General features: G+C 39.9%; 1 protein-coding gene across 2 annotated transcripts in view; it reads right to left on the minus strand.

Moving 5' to 3' along the window:
• ADAMTS12 (ADAM metallopeptidase with thrombospondin type 1 motif 12) overlaps positions 1-14,367 on the minus strand; it is a 366,676-nt gene that overhangs the window by 137,513 nt on the left and 214,796 nt on the right. For both annotated transcript variants that reach the window (XM_025389155.1, XM_025389156.1), the window contains exon 5: positions 13,762-13,845. In XM_025389155.1, coding sequence (XP_025244940.1) covers positions 13,762-13,845 — 84 coding nt within the window. The remainder of the gene's footprint in view (positions 1-13,761; positions 13,846-14,367) is intronic.

A 14,367-nucleotide genomic window follows, 5' to 3' on the forward strand; every position in this document is an offset into this window, starting at 1 on the left:
TTCTACTGTGTGTGTTTATTGTGTGAATAGTATGACCTGGGAATAATTCCATTCGCTTTTGGAATACATCACTATATTTGCACTCTATAATGTAGTAGATCTGTTAAACTTTTACTTAAATTAATATTACGCTTATTCTGCACTTCTTGAATATAAGAGTTGAAGGCCAGAAGGTATAGTATTAAAAGAAAGGCAAAAGTCTTAGATTAAGAAATTCGTAGTGAAAAATTCAAATCCAGATTATAAAGCATTATTTGCACTTGGGAAAAATAAAGATATAGTGCTGGAGCAACTAGTCATCCACAGGCCAAAAACAAATAAAAAGAGAGAGAGAGAGAGAAGAATTTCAATCGAAACCTCACAGCTAGTACAAAAATCTTGGTAAGATCATAGACTTAAATATAAAATGTGAAACTGTGAAACTTCTAGGAAAAAAAAAACATAGGAAATCTTAGGAACCTAGGGATAGGCAAAGAATTTATAGACTTGACACTAATAACACAATTAATAAAAGGAAAAACTGATAAATTGGATCACATCAAAATTAAACACTTTTGCTTCGAAAGAAACCTTATGAAGAGGATAAAAAGATGAGCTACAGTGTGGGAGAAAATACTTGTAAACTATATATTTGACAAAGAACTTATATTTAAAATATGTAAAGAGCTCTCAAAACTCAACAATAAAAAAATAAGAAAATAGGCAAATATCATAAAGAGACACATTACCAAAGAGGTTATACAACTAGCAAATAAGCGCATAAAAAGATATTCAACGTTATTAGCTATCAGGGAATTGCAAGTTAAAACCACAGTGATGTATTACTCACATTTACCAGAATGGGTAAAATAAAAAATCATGACAACACCCAAATGCTGGTGAGGATGTGGTAAAACTGAATCATTCATGGCTGGTGAGAGTGGAAAATGGTACAGTCATTATGGAAAAACAGTTTGGTAGTTTCTTAAAAATACCACATAGGTGGCCGGGCACAGTGTCTTACGCCTATAATCCCAGCACTCTGGGACGCTGAGGTCACTTGAGGACAGGAGTTTGAGACCAGCCTGGCCAACATGGTGAAACCCCTTCCCTACTAAAAGTACAAAAATTAGCCCGGTATGGTGGCGGGTGCCTGTAATCCCAGCTACTCAGGAGGCTGAGGCAAGAGAATTGCTTGCACCCAGGAGGCGGAGATTGCAGTGAGCCGAGATCGCGCCACTGCACTCCAGCCTGGTGACAAGAGCGAGACTCCATCTCAAAAAACAAAGAAACAAACAAACAAAACCCTACATAGGCAATGACCATATAACTTAGCAATTGCATTCCTGTGCCTTTATTCCAGAGAAGCGAAGACTTATGTTCACACAAAAACCTGTAGTTGAACGTCTATAGTAGTTTTATTCATAATAGCTAAAACCTGGAAACAACCCAAATGTCCCTCAGTGGGTGAATGGTTAAACAAATAGGTACATATCATAGAATACCACTTAGCAAAAAGGGGACAAACTCTTGATACACACAATTTGAATGGATCTTAAGCGAATTATGCTGAATGAAAAAAATCCAGTCTCAAAAGTCACATCTGGTATTATTCCATTTATATGACATTCTTGAAATGACAAAAATCATACAGATATATTATTACAGAGCAGATTAGTGCTTTCCAGGGATCAGGTAGGTAGGTGGAAGGGAAGTATAAAAGGTATGAAAGGGTAGCACGAGGGATGCTTGTGAGGGAACTTTTCTAATGTTAATTGTGGTGATGGTCACACAAACTTATACATGTGACAAAAATCGCATAGAACTAAATGTATACACACATGGTCATGCGCATGCACACACCACTGTGTGCATCTGAAGGTAGGTGGCATTGTTGAAATATCATGTTCTGGGTTGTCTTATTGTACTAAGACTACACAAGATGTTACCATTAGGAGAAAATGAATGAAGGCTAAAAGGAATTTCTCTGTACTATTTCTTACAACTGCATGTGAATGTACAATGAACTCAAAACAAACAGAAAAATACAAAAACATCTTAAAAATAACTGGTCTGAACTAAGACTGGAGGGTTGCAATAGAAGATCTTATAACACTTTCTGGTATGATCCTATGCATATTACTCACTGATTATATGTGAGAACTCGTACCTTTGAATCGAAGGGAACCTGCAGTCTTTCAGATGAGTTACAGTGGGTAGGAAGAGCCCATGCACTCACACAACCACGCACCCACATACTCACATACCCATACACACCCACATACTCACAAACACACACATATCCACATACATACACACACACACACCCCACCCACATACATACACACATACATACACATACTCACACACCCACATACTCAAATACACACACACCCACCCACATGCTTACATACACATATCCACATACATACACACACCCCCACATCATACACACACCCACATACTCACATACCCATACACACCCACATACATGCCCATACACACCCACATACTCACAAACACATATCCACATACATACACACACCCACCCACATACATACACACACACATACATACACACACATCCACATACTCACATACCCACACACCTACATACACACACCCACATACATAAACACACTCACATACTCACATACATACACCCACATATTCACATACACACCCACCCACATACATACACCCACATACCCACACAACCACATACTCACATACACACATACTCACACACATACAAACCCATATACTCATATATACACACACACACACATTCACTCACATCCATACACTCACATACACACACCCACATACACACATCCACATACATACACACATACACACATACAAACCCACATACTCACATACACACACACACACACGTACACACTCACATACACATACTCACATACACACACTCCCACATACATACACACATACATACACACATACACACAGATCCACATAATCACATACATACTCACATACATACACACCCACACACATATATACACACCCACATACTCACATACACACACCCCCACATGCATACACACAGAGCCACATACATACACACGCATACATACACACACATCCACATACATACACACACACATCCACGCTATTCTACATCCACACACTCACACATGGATACACCCACACAAAAGTTAATTAAGATCCCTAATTAAATAGCCATGAATATAAAAGCTTATTAGAGTTGAAGCAGCTACACAGGCAGAAATAGAGCTCTTGTTCTCCCTTAGCTCATAGAGTCCCTGGCAAGGGCATACTCTTGAAAGGGAGATTTTATCAGATCTGAAAAGCTCTATCTTTCAATATTGTCCTTTTATACATTGGCTTGAATCACCGTTTTGAAAATCTTACATTCCAATCTCTGTGTGTCTGTTTGGAAAAAGTGAATGTTGACAAAGGTCCAGTCTCCCACATTCCTGAACCAAATTCAGTGTCAGCAAGGACCCACCTTCATCATTGTGGAGAAATCAGAGTCATCTTCCAGATGTTGCATTCCAAATGCTGCCTCCAGTGTTTTCATTATAATGAAAAGCCCATTTCCCTGAAGGGCTCCAGGAATTATGCATTTAATACTCTCATTTAAACAGTGAGGGACAGTACCTTAGCCAAGTCACAAAGCAGGCATTGGCAGAGCAGGGCTTGGAACACAGGTTTGCAGCTGTGAGTTTAGGACTAGTGGTTTCCAAACTATTGAGGACTTCTTTAAACTCTGCTTTGAATAATTGGAAAGATTTAGCAATTAACCAATGAATGATTATGGCTTATTTCTACTCCTCAACCTCACGATCCTACCCTCACTGAGGAGACAAACAGAAAAGCAGATAACCTCTTCTTTCGAGATCCTTACCTCTGTCCTTTTCTTACTCTCTGTCCACTTCCCGGGCTCCTCTGTGAGCCCTTCTTCTTCTGCCTTTCCTTTGGTTCATTGCTTAGTTCATTCTCAATCAGTCATAGTTTTGGAAATCACTCCAAAATATGATTGTTGGCTCCCACATCTGTATCTCATTCCAAACCTCTCCCAGAGTTCAAATTTATGAACCTAAATCTCCTGATGGTCACCTCCACAGGTACTTCCAACTCAGCATCCCCGAAATCCTTTCCTCCCACTTCAACCTGCGATTCCTTCTGTGCCTTCTGTGGTTGCAGGAACCACCATCAGCCCAGTTGCCCAATCTAGAAATGCCAGTGTCTTGTTAGCTCCCTCTCCTCCCATATCCTGCATCCCAATCTGTCATCATGCGCTGCTAATTTTACCTCCTCTATATCTTTGCTACTTACTATCCTTAGCCCAAACCTTCATTTTATGCTTGGTTTACAATATCCTGGCCCTTTTCAAATCCATCCTCCTCACTGTTGCCAGGTGGATCAAAACAAAAGTCTGTCCATATCATGACCCATGACTCAAGATCCTTCGAAGTCTAGCCTCCAGGAAGCTCTCCCTTCATTTGCAACCTCACAGTTTATGCTCCAGCAACAACTGCTTGTATTAGCACTCCCTCAGATCCCCGTCACATACTCCCACACACTTTCCTTTCTTCAATATGTTCCCTCTTCCTAGATTGCCTTTTTCTCTTACCCCCTTTAACCCATTCAACCTCTACTCATTCTTTAAGATTTAATTTGGGCATTTCCAGGAAGCTTTCCCTGCCCCCTAGTCTGGTTTAGGTTCCTGCCAATATACCTTCTTCATACTTGGTTCACAGCACTTCCTGTGCTAGGTCGTAACAATCAAATTGTATGCCTGTTTTCCTCTTAGCTCCTCCAGAACAAGAATTGAGGTTTATTCTTCTCCTGGTCTCAAGCGTTGAATATATCCTGGTTTACAGCAGGTATACTGACTGACAAAACTGAGGATGCACACCACCCATGAAGGAAAGGAGAAAAGGGAGAGAATATATCCTTTAGGCCAGGAAAAGTAAAGACTAGGTGAATGGGAGGTTTTGTGATAAACTACCAAAGAGGCATGTTCTCCTATGGGTCAGGGAAGGGGCAGTAAAGAGGCCAGAAGTTTGAGAATTCAGTAGAAAATCTGCAATAATAATTCCAGTGCCTGTAATAGGAACTGCTAGTAGAAGATTCTACATGGGTGTCTCATGTTTCTGCACATCATCTGAGCAAAGACATAGGTTTTGCCCTGGAGTATCCTTTGAAGGATGTTGTAAAGGAAACAGCCTTAGAAGATAACATTTTTCCAGGGAAAAGGAAAGATTTACTTTATGTCCATAATAACAAAGGTGATGGCTTCCTCTGGGGCGAAAGCAGAATAAGTTTGCTTACAATCTATTTTAAGGGATTGGGGCTTTCTTATTTTGGGGGTCTTAAGCTGGGATAAAACCCACTGTATGCATAGCATACACTTGGGCTGCCTGCAACACCCCAGTGCAACTTATGGGACAAGAGGGACAGGTGCAAACCGAAGCTCATGTCCCATTATGCTGTGAGCAATAAAGTCCTTGGTCTGTGACTCAGAATTTTCATGTCTTCTGCCAGCATTGCATTCATAAAAGCATGGCAGACTAACTTGTTAGCTTGCAAGCAGGGTAAAATCTTAGATTGCTATGGCTTGAATGTCCCCTTGAAAAATCATGTTGAAATTTGATTGCCAATGTAAAGACATTGGGAGGTAGGACCTTTAAGAGGTGATTAAGAGCCCTTGTAAATGGATTAATGGTTATCATGGGATTGAGTTTGTTATTGAAGGGATGAAAAGGATGAGTTCAATCCTATTTTCTCTCTCTATCTTGGATGCTTGCTTGCCATGTAATGTCTTCCACCATGGAATGACACTCACCAGATGCTGGTGCCATGCTCTTGGACTTCCCAGTCTCCAGAACTATGGGCCAACTAAACTTCTGTTCTTTATAAATGACCTAGTCTGTGCTATTTTGTTATACAGAATGGAGCAGCAGGTGATGGACTAAAACACAGACCCTGACTAGTTCTTGACAGGAATAAGGAGGATAACAGAGAAAAGGTGATCAAGCAGTAGTCAGGACCACGTTAAGGTTGGACCACCTAAATATATGGACAGGTCTGCATGGTTGTTGAGATTTCTAGCAGCAGGGCTGTTGGGGAAAGAGTAAAAGAGAGGGAAAGAAGCTGAATAGTAAAATAAAATATCAACATAGGATATTCTTCTTACATTCCAGTTTTGCTATAAGAGTAATTCTGAAATAACCTGAGAGATAGTCATTGATGAGGGGAAAAAATGCTAGGGCTTTAAGTCTACTCTCAAAATCTTTCTTGCTTTCTTCCCATTCCTATTTAAAATTCCTCGTGCAGACAAAGCAAGTGCACAATTAATTGGGTTGATGATTACCTACAGCTTGATACTTTGCCCCTGTGTAGAACTTCCATCTGTAATATGTGACATTTAACACAAATTCAGGGACAGTGTCTTTTCTATTAAATGTCACAGAAAGCTGTAATTGAGCACATTTTTTTTTTCAACCTCTTCAGCGTCTTAATCTCTAAGTCTCAGAAGGGGTTAAGTCCAAGAAACACTCATTTAATTTACAGAATGCTCTCTATCGCAGAAGCCTTGAGAATAGTAATTAGTTATGGATTAAAATGAGGCAGCCCTAAGCACACAAAAAATGCAACAGGACTTCAGAGAGACTATGATGGCTCACAATAAATGTGAGGGAACTTGTGCTAAACATTTTCCATAAAGCATCCTGGAAACTATTTGAGCATTCAAAACAAACCCCCATTCACACTATTTTTTCCTCATTTCCTTTGCAAACAAAAATAGATTCCTCTTTTTGTTTATTTTTTTTTCCACTTCATCTTCTCAAGCTAATCCAATTCACTTTCCACTTCCCCTTTTCTATACATTTGTGTACGTGAATTAACGGGACAGGAAGCTGACCTAGGGGAAATCATAAAAAGCTCATAAAATAGCTCCACATGGGAAATAATTTTGCAAGAACATGCTTCTGTTATAAATTGTTCTCTCTCTTTGTAAGCTCTCTCTATAATGAAAAAATCTTGTACTGATTTCTCTTGGAATTTTTGATAGCAGTTTTTGACTCAATGCACAATCTGACCATGCTCTGCTAGTCAGACTTACGCTACTGAAAGAAAGAGGACGAGCACAGAAGAGACAAGCTGTAAAAGGTTTAGTCTGAAACTTCTCATGTGTCTAACGGACAACTTGTCTGATTACCAGAGGAAAGGATACTTTTTTTAAGGTTCAAGACCAGCTTGGGCAACATAGTGAGACCCCACCTTTTAAAAAAAATAGCTAGGCATAGTGGCAAGTGCCTGTATTCCTAGCTACTTGGGAGGCTGAGGTGGGAAGATGGCTTGAGGCCAGTAATTCAAAGATACAGGGAACTATGTGCCACTGTACTCCAGCCTGCTTAACAGAGTAACACTCTGTTCTGTCTTACACACACACACACACACACACACACACACACACACACACACAAAGAATAAGTCTAAAAATTCTTTGCCAGTATTTTTGATATTTACCCTGAAAGAACAATACAGACCCACACATCAGCTGTGGGGAGGGGTAAACCACCAGCCTGAATTTTTAAAATCAAGAGGCTTTTAACTCTAGAGTTTCCAAAAAAAAAAAAAAAAAGGTAGACTCAACACTAAACCACTTTCAGTACACCAAGAAGAATTTCTTTGTGAAAGTGGTTATCTCCTTCTTGCTGCTGTCAGCCCTACTGCTGTACCTTCAAGCCGGCCCAACACCATTGGACTCCTCTGTTGGATGGCATAGTCACCTAGGATGGGATTCACTTGGCTTCATCCAACTCACTCTTATTCCAGTTTTGTCTCTATCTTGTTCTTAAAAGAAGTCTCCAACATTTTATGATCCTGATTTTGTCCTTTAGGTCTTTTATTTTCCTGCAAGGATTTTGAAGTCCTTATGAAATGAGCATAGTATTAATAAGCTTACAGGGTGTTTGTGGGAGTTAATGACGATGATGATGATAAAAAGAATAAGACTGACATTAACAAGTAACACTTACTGAGCAGTTTCTACAAGCCAGATGCTATGCTAAGTATTACATGAATAAAGACTTTTGATTCTCATGACAATGCTATGAAATACATATAATTATCACTATTTTACAAAATGAGGAAATGGAGACACGGACAAGTTAAGTAACCTACCAAAATTATATGGCTAGCAAGCAGTGGAACTAATGATAAATCTGGTACTCTCCGTGGTGTCAAGCTGCTCACAAGAATTGGAGGGAAGAGTCTAATCCCATCCCTAACCCCCGGGCAAGAGGGAAGCGGGGAGGGAGCATCAAACAAATTGGTTTAAAATGGAAAGGGCTTAGAGGTCAAGTTTGTGTCCAAGTCCTAGGAGAAAATTAAAAGGATAGAATTTGGGCCATAAAATGAAAATCAGAGCTCAATTAAGGGATAGACAGGGACATGACAGGAGTGAGAGCAAACTGGCTCCTATCTGAACCCACTGTCTGTTTTCTTGGCCCATAGTTTCTTAATATGTTTGACACGTCTTTTCAGGACATGGTTTTGTGTACTTCAGTTACCTCAGTTTCCACTACTTTGAAATATGACTATCTAGCCTATGAGAAAGCCTCCAAATTGTTCCAAAGTGAGTTTTACACCCAGTACTCCAATTTATTCTCAAAATGTGATGAAATCCCGTAGTGGTCTTTAGACGGCAGTAACTGACAAACAAGCTGCATCTTTTGTGTATACCCTAACCTCAAAGTCTCTTGAAACTCACCGCAGAAAAATAAAGCCCCAAATTGTGTTACCCATGAGACGTATTTAGAATAAGAAAGATAAGAGTGATAGAAAGTCACTGATAAAAGGAATCTATCTCAGAGACTCAATCTCGGGATTCCCTACCTCACACACTTTCCACAGAGCCTGAGTGATCTCTCTAATTCCATTTGTTGGTTTGGAATAATCTAGAGTCTCCCACAGGATTAGATCCAAAGTCCTTATGTGGCCACAAGGCCCATGGCAACTTGGTTGCCATTGGCCCTGGTTCACTGACAGACTGCTGGCCTCATTTGCACACTTTCTCCTATGTAATATTTGAACAAATATTTATTAAGGGTCTATTATATACCAGTGAGCAACATCAAACTCAACTTCTGCTCTTAAGTCTTACATACTAATTGAGGAAACTGTATCAATCAAATAGATCTAAGATTACAACTGTGAAACATGCTGTGGAGGAGAAATGTACTTTTATGGGAGTCAATAACAGAATCTTACTAGGAAAGGGGGTCAGGAAAGGCTTCTCCATGGAAGTGACACTGGAGCTGTGATCTGAGAGATTAGGCTGTTAACTAAGTGAAGACAAGAAGACAGTCCAGGCAACAACAAGACCAGAGGGAGGCCTTGAAAAACCCTGATGAATAAGACTATTGCTACCTCTCAAGAGCAAAGGCAGGAATAGCAAGAGATGAGAAAGGAAATCAGAAAACCACTGGACTAAACTGAGCCAGGTGTGGGGGTTGCAGAAGGGGTGGCAGGAGAGTGGGTAGATCAGAATACCATTTTCAGATTATCCTGACTACATTGAGGAAACAAGAGGAAAAGAAATTCAACTGGTTTTGAGTAGACCAGAAAGTATATACCACTATAGTCCAGAAAAGAGAACACTAGCTTTAATTGAAGTGATATAAATGGAGATGATCAGATAAACGGTCAGTACCTGATAACAGACTTGACATGGGAGGGAGAGAAGGAGGTATCATCAGTGCATCCAGATTTCTGGCTTCTGCAACTGAAAGGATGATAATGTCATGTGCAGACATGAGCAACACGGGACAAACTCAAGTGCGAGTGGAGATGGGCAGGTTTTGATTGGCTGCTTTCTCTCCTGCCTCTAGCACAATCACTTTGTTTCCCTTGTATCACAACAAAACTTCTCAACCTCCCATTGTGTGGTCCAATATCAGTGATATGTCCACTACCTCTCATATGCATAGTGCTGGCTTAAGAATAAAGCCACTGTCCATGCAGGTACCTCCACCTGGAATTTCCTTCCTGTGTTAGTCCATTTTCACATTGCTATAAAAGAACTGCCCAAGACTAGGTAATTTATAAGGGAAAGAGGTTTAATTGGCTCACAGTTCAGCATGGCTTGGGAAGCCTCAGGAAACTTACAATCATGGTGGAAGGTGAAGGGGAAGCAAGGCATCTTCACAAGGTGGAAGGAGGGAGAAGTGCCGAGCAGAGGGTGAAGAGCCGCTTATTAAACCATCAGATCTCATGAGAACTCACTCACTGTCACAAGAACAGCAAGGGGGAAACCACTCACATGATTCAATTAGCCTTACCATATCACTTCCTTACTAGTTAATTCCTTTTCATTTTCTAAAATCCCATCTTAGACATCCAAGTAGCCTTTCCTATTGCAGTACTTTTATACTCATGCCAATCTCAACTTGAATTTTCTATTTTCGCGCTTTTGTGCAGTAGACTCAAAGTTCCTCAGAATCAGGAAATGGGACTTGTGTTCATATTTGCATCCCTGGTGCTAGCACAGGATTTGACATAAGCCTGATGATCCACAACTCTCTTCTCATTATGGATTAAGAAAAATGGGCATGGAGCAATGATGTAACTTCCTTAGAGTTGTCGAATGCAGGTCAACTTGCTCAAAGGAGTCATAGCACTGAACCTCACTCTGCTTCCTGTGCCTGCCATGGTGACATTAGTTAAGGGCTGGAATCATTGCTGTCTGTTGTTGGGCTGCTTATTAGTCACACATGTGAAGAATGGCTTGAGCCGTTTCCTAGGAATTAGGAAAATGAGAATTGTGGACTGCAATTCTTCTGTTAACTTGCGAACCCCGTACCAATTAGAGACTCCATAAAAGCTTGAATGAGGATAATATTTGGCAACTGGGAGGTAGAGAGTCATGGCTTCCTGAAGCAAGTCATGTGTGTCTCTTTACACTTGCAAAACCAGGTTGGTAGAGAAGAGGAGAAACAATGTGATTGTGATGGAGTCAGGGGGCAGTGGCCAATCAAGCTCCTTCAACAACTTCACTGGCATCAACATGTCACGGAGATGCCCTGGTGATATTATTTCTCAGGAATGAAGAGATGTGAAGTTTAAAGGGGCCTGATCCGTGGAAGCCACATTATGAAATCCTACCAGTGGTGCTGCTGGGACTACAGAGGGTCAAGATTTTTCCTTCTGTTTTATATGACAGCAATTCAAACCCAAGGATTTTTCCTTCTTATGTCCAGAAGTAGCTTTCTCTTTGTTTTTCTTTTTTTGGTCTGAAAATGCTAAATGTTTCTTCACATTTGTATCTAGGAATGCCTATGTGCTCCACCAGTATGAAGAAGAAAATGTTTTCTCCAAGGTATCAAAGCATGCTTTTCAAAAGTCAAAAACACAATTCTCATATAAATATATAGTGAGCACATGTTCAAGATGTATTTAACTCATTAGTGAGGAGACAGGCAAGATAATTTGGTTCCTTAATGAGGGGATAGGCAAGATGGCAAAGCTAGTTCAAAGGCAGATGCAAAAAACTGACACAGCTATAGCCAGTCGGGGAGAACTGCTGAATGAGATTGCTAAGTTAGATACAAAATTAGATACCAGTTTTTATTGGTCTGGTTCCACCAACCAATAAAACCATCTTCAGAATTATCTTCTCTGCTGGACACAAATCATTTTCGCCTCTACTAGGCAAAAACCATTTGTACCCTATCATTTACTACATGTCAACATCTAACTTTACCACATCTGTGCCCCAATCAATGGTAAACAACCAGTTACATTTTCATAGAGGTGTCTTTAAACATTGAAAGGATATATAGTTTTCATGTTGCCTGTTTTCCAAGTTTTGGATACATTTTATTAATAAAAGATGACAGGAAGGGAAATGACATACCCATTAGTATTCCAAGATACCCAAAGTATGTTTCAGGTGACAAGGGGAGACGGGGTTATAGGGGAAAGAAGAAAAAAATGCATCCCCACTCCACAGATTGTTTTAAAAATAAACTTCTAACACACATGATCACGGAGACTTTTCCTGTCAAGAAAACAATAAGCCTTCCCTTGGTATTTTGACTGCAGGTCTCTTGCTGATGGGGAGATGAATGATGCTGTTCTTTACATATCCCAGCTGCTGGTTAAGCTCTAAAGATTGCAAGGGCATTTCGTCAGTTGGCTGGTCCTACCATTCATTACATTTCACTTCATTCATTCATTTGTAACCCAGGCACTGTTTTAGGTGTTGGGGATCTAACAGAAAAAAGACACATGGCTTCTGTCCTCATGGAATTCACATTCTGGTAGAGGTGTGATAGGCAAAAAAAGAGTAAACGAATACACAGAATCATGATGAATTGTGAGACTGCCATCATCCTGTGATGAAAAGCAATAAGAGGGGTCTACTTTGAATAAATTGGTCACTGAGACCTCTCTGAAGAGGCAGCATTTACGGAGCATTTACAGAGCATGAGGCATGAGGCATGAGAAGGTGCCAGTCATGTGCAGAACCAGGAGAGGGATGTTTCAGGCATTGGGAACCACAGGTGCATAGACAGTGAGTGTGAGACTAGGAAACAAGGAGAGAGTAACATAAGCAAAGACCAGAAAGGCAGATGGAGTCAAGATCATGAAAGTCTCCACAGGTCACAGCAAGAAATTTTGAATTTGTTCTTAAAAAAAACCCAGAAAGCCATTAAAGGGTTTTGTGCAGTGCAGCACCTCAGTTTGTATTTAAAATGATCAATTATGGCTGCATTTAAAATGATCATTCATGGAGAATGAATTCTGATGGCAAGGCTGAAAAGAGGAAGCAACCATTTGGGAGTTCACTGCAGTAGCCTATGCAAGATATGATAAGGCCAAACCAATGTGATGACTGCGGAGATGATGAGCAGTAGGTGGTTTTGAGACGTATTTTGGAAGTAAGACCACAGTGGGCCTTGCTATTGGATGTGAAAGATATGATAAAAGGAATCAAGAATATCTCCTGGGCTTACATAACCAATGCATAATAGTGCTGTTGGGTATGGTGGTCATTTGGGGAATGGAGGTGGCAGAATTGAGATGATTTAGGCAGGGAGTAATCAAGGTTCCTTTCTGGATTTATTAAGTTTTCAAGACTGAAGGGACTTTGACACATTCAGGTGGAGATTTCAAGTAAGTAATTGGATATGAGCCTGAAGCTCAACGAAGACATCTTGGTTGGAGGTATCAATTGAGAGTCTCAGGACATAGATGACATATAAATCTCTTACATTTATATAAGACTTACATTTATATAAATTTAAGTCTCTAAGAATAGATGAAATCCCCAAAGGTAAATGTGCAGATAGACAAGTAGTCCCAAATCTGAGAGACTTGTGTTAAATATGCAAGAAGTAAATTAATAGTATCAAAGGTTCAACATTTCCATGTTTTTCTTACCTTTTACTGAAACCATCCAACCATGTCGTGATTTAGTCTATTTCTTTTGCAGAACATCTTTGGTGACTGCAGTGAGTCTATGTTTATGTTATTAGATGCAATGACTGTCAAGAGACTCCAACTATGAATATTGTGGAAATGTTATCCATATCTATATCCATATCCCTCTCAGTATCACTGAATTCCCAAGAGAATAACACAGAAATAATATTTTCCTTCTCAATGGACTTCCAAACACTTTCTGATACCCTCTTTCTTGTCTACCAAGAACTCCCCTGAAAAAAGGAGGTAGGAAGTGTGAGGATATATAGCAGAATAGTGAAGGGAAAATGTTACCTCTTCTTCTTCAAGTAGAATGAGCCGAACCACAACAATGTGAATTGCATTGCCAATGCTTGGGTTATGGAACAACCCGGTGACCTAGGGTCAGAAATAGAAAACCATTAGCTCCACATGAAGAGATAATAAACAAACACCAGAGGAGACAATAGCATTGTAATGCACATAAAATAAAGGTTTTCTTATAGGTCAGAAACGTTGGGTGGTGTGCTAAGAAGAGTGAAATGTGTCCATGGCTCATTCCACTTTACAATATTTAAAGACAATCTTTCAGGGTGATTGCTTGGCTGTGTGTCTGAGGGATTAACATTTTTCTTTTCTTAACCCAGCCCACAGTATTCTCCTCTTTTATTATCAGTTACTCAGGCAAATACCTTTTCCCATCTCAATAGGACTAACATCCTCTTGAAGGCAGACAGCATCAATAATGCAAATAGAAAGCTTTAAATTAGGAGTCATTAACTTTATTCCAATTATATTTCTAACTACTTTGAGGAAATTATGTTCTAGTTCTTTGCCTCAGTTTACCCCTTTGATTTACTAACATAAACCGATGAGACAAAGCTGCACGAAAAGGATTGAGTCACCTGGTAAATACCTACT

The sequence above is a fragment of the Theropithecus gelada genome, chromosome 6, assembly GCF_003255815.1.
Source record: "Theropithecus gelada isolate Dixy chromosome 6, Tgel_1.0, whole genome shotgun sequence".
In the NCBI taxonomy this organism is placed as follows: domain Eukaryota; kingdom Metazoa; phylum Chordata; class Mammalia; order Primates; family Cercopithecidae; genus Theropithecus; species Theropithecus gelada.